This window comes from Agrilus planipennis, unplaced genomic scaffold (genome assembly GCF_000699045.2).
Source record: "Agrilus planipennis isolate EAB-ADULT unplaced genomic scaffold, Apla_2.0 scaffold2414, whole genome shotgun sequence".
In the NCBI taxonomy this organism is placed as follows: domain Eukaryota; kingdom Metazoa; phylum Arthropoda; class Insecta; order Coleoptera; family Buprestidae; genus Agrilus; species Agrilus planipennis.
In genome coordinates this window covers 1-3209 of record NW_020441139.1, presented here as the reverse complement: position 1 = coordinate 3209, position 3209 = coordinate 1, and the positions used below count along the sequence as shown (strand labels likewise).

The 3209-nt window shown below is 31.7% G+C and overlaps 1 protein-coding gene across 1 annotated transcript; it reads left to right on the top strand.

The window, feature by feature from the left end:
- Positions 1–424: 424 nt before the first annotated feature.
- Positions 425–1009, top strand: LOC108743858 (dynein heavy chain 12, axonemal-like; the record flags this gene model as incomplete). Its single annotated transcript, XM_025980006.1, has 3 exons — positions 425–596; positions 649–800; positions 862–1009. Coding segments are annotated over exons 1-3 (420 nt in total), but the record flags the coding sequence as incomplete, so codon positions are not given.
- Positions 1010–3209: the final 2200 nt, after the last annotated feature.

Here is a 3209-nt window from a genome sequence, read left to right as displayed (position 1 = left end):
TTATGGAAAAGAACATTCTAATTTTTTGAATGAAATGAATACAATTACGCAAATATCTAATAAACACAAATTGTAACTTGCAAATAAGTCGTATTAGGTACACTTTATTACCTATACAAATTTGTAAGAGACAATTTAGATCACTCCTTTTTCCTAATTAAGAATTTCATGAAGAATGAGAGAATTAAGGAGACCCAAAGTCAATCTTATTTTTCATAGTTAATAAAAAATTACTACTCATACCTATAATTTATTAATAATAAATGAAAAAAACCCAAAAAAGATAAATAATGCTGTTATGTATTTCTTTTTTAAAACAGTTGATTTCTTTTACCCTATTACTTACTTACTTACTTACTTACTTACTTACTTACTTACTTACTTACTTATTAATTGCATATCATCTTTCTATAATATTAGGAGTGTTTGCTCCTCCAATTGGTAAACGTTGTGTGATATTTGTCGATGATGCCAGTATGCCTCAAAAAGAGGAATACGGTGCTCAACCCCCGATTGAGCTATTACGTCAGTGGTTTGACCATGAAATGTGGTATGATTTAAAAGAAATTGTACCAATGAAACTAATTGATATCCAGGTAAATAAAAATTATAGATTTACATTTATAAATTGATACATTACGCTTCTAGTTCATGTGTGCCATGAATCCGCCTATTGGGGGTGGAAAAACTGTTACCCCCCGATTTTCTAGGCATTTTAATCACCTGTGTATTGACGAATTCGAGGACGAAGTTATGATTAATATATTTTCTAAAATAATGCTGTGGCATCTTGACACAAGGTAACATTGTTAAAAAAAAATAGGAAATTTATTTGTAACTAGCTTTTGTTGAAATTTTCAGGGGATTTTCTAAAGATTTTGATCCTGTTATAGGACAAATTGTACAAGCAACTCTAGATATTTACAAAATGAGTAGACAAAACTTGTTGCCAACCCCATCTAAGTCTCACTATTTGTTTAATTTAAGAGACTTCTCTAGAGTTATTCAGGTATTTTATTATGCATAAAATTTACTTATTAAATACGAATTTATTTACTGAAAAATGGTAATACGGTAACTTCAAGATAATTAAAAAATAATCAAATTTTATACTACCTAAAGAAAGTTCTTGCAATCAAGTCACAGCAAATTCCAAATAGAATTAATTAATTAATTAATTACCAACTGAGATGTAAGACCCTCGTCAAACGCTTTGAAATGCTACAATTATGGCAATATACTACCTATACCTACTTTGATATTAGTTATACTTCGTTTACTTTCTGTAGCGATNGTTGATCCTGTACACCCTTAGAAGAACATTTTTCATTATACGTATCATATTTATACCTGTATAAATTACAATAGGTTTTTCGACGCTTATTACGGAACCTACAGAGGTAGGACAGTTTTGCTCCCATCCTCCTTTTTATTAAACTTTTGAAGACTACCTATTATCATTGTCATAAGGTCTTTTGTAGAAAGACTGGTTGGACACGCACTATCAATTCTTGCCACAAACTTGAGTCAATTTTCTCGAAAACGTGACCAATCTACATCTCAAAAAGAGTATAACTTTTTCTTGACTTTTGGTATAAACTTTAGATTATTGTCTTTTTTAGTAGGTACCTTTTACAATATGTACAAGACACAAGTGCTTGTAGACGACATTTAAAAACAGTAAGTCGATATTTTCTACCCCGAATATAGGTTAACCTTGTATGGGACATAATTTTCTCCTATATTACGTATACTTCAACCTTCATGACAGCGCTCAGTGTTAATGACCGTTTTCAGCCAACAAACAAAAAAATTACAGGTAAAACACGACGAAAACCATGTTTATCATTCATCGACTAACAACAAAATTACTATCGCTGCATATTTTACATTATTAACTGTCGTAATAATACCCAAAAAGGTAAATGGTCTACTATTTCTAAGTAACTCTATATCTAGAAATTCGAAGCATTTACAACGCTTGTGTCTGAAAGACATTTTCTATATCAACTGTCACGAATTATCAATCCGAAAACTAGAAGGACACGCACCTCTACCTTCTTATTCTGAGTTAATCTTCGCATTTTCCGAAAAATAAACAGTCCTACATATACTTAACTAAATATATACGAACAGTAATCTAATCTCTTCTACTCCTCTTTATTCCAGTTTCTGCTTCTAATAAGTAATCAAAGTATCCTCCACATAATGCCAAACAATGAGTATCTACTTTACAATAATTAAAATACGAAAATTTAGTGTTTAGTTAAGTACCTAGTGATTGTCAGATGTTTGATTTTATAGCTAAATGATCAAAAAAAATTTTGAAACACCAGACATACATATAAGGGATTATAGTTTACGACATTTTTACGATGTAAAAGAAGCAAATTTAAATAAAACCAAGCAGTTTGCGACTTGAGGAACGCTGATTCGTCGCATCGTAACAAAAACGAGAAAAAAAGATAAAATTTTATATCACCGCTGCGACCGTGTTTACATTCGGGATGTAAGAAATAGCGTGGGGAGTTAGAACCCATTTGTAATATTTATTCATCAAAAAAGAAACGTTGTAATATGTCTATATAGAAATAAATCCGAATCTTTGCTATATTTAGCAATACAATACCATATTTCTTAAAGCTATGTATTTTGTGTACAGAATTTAAAATGAAACGTAAGTACGCGAGATAAAAATGTTCAGTCTCTCAGAGTCTCTGAAAGCGAGACTCGAGTCTCCGTCTCTCATCGAATCTCTCTGGTGCCGCTGAGAGAGACTGTCTCGAATCTCTCAATAAGTGGTGTCTCTATAGGCATGGTTAAAATTTTCTAAGTTCAACATACTTGAGAGATCCCAGTCTTTCTACGAGAGACTCGAGTCTCTCAATTTTTCAGTTTTATTCATTCAGTCTCTCTGTGAGAGACTCAAATCTCTGAATTAACAATTTTATCGTTCGAATCTCTCATACAGAGATTGTGAGAGATCCATAAAAACTCCTAGGCAATAACTGAGAAACTGTGAAAGACTGAGAGACGCTCACAGAGACGCTGAAAGACTCTGAGAGACTGAAAAGTTTTGTTCAGGGTGAAAAATTCAAGGTGAAAATATTTGTAAAATTACAAGTGAAGAAAGAATTATTATCTGGGGTACCAATAAAATGACTTCCGAATTTTCTTCTTCAAAGTGAAAAAATGACAATCGCTGAAGT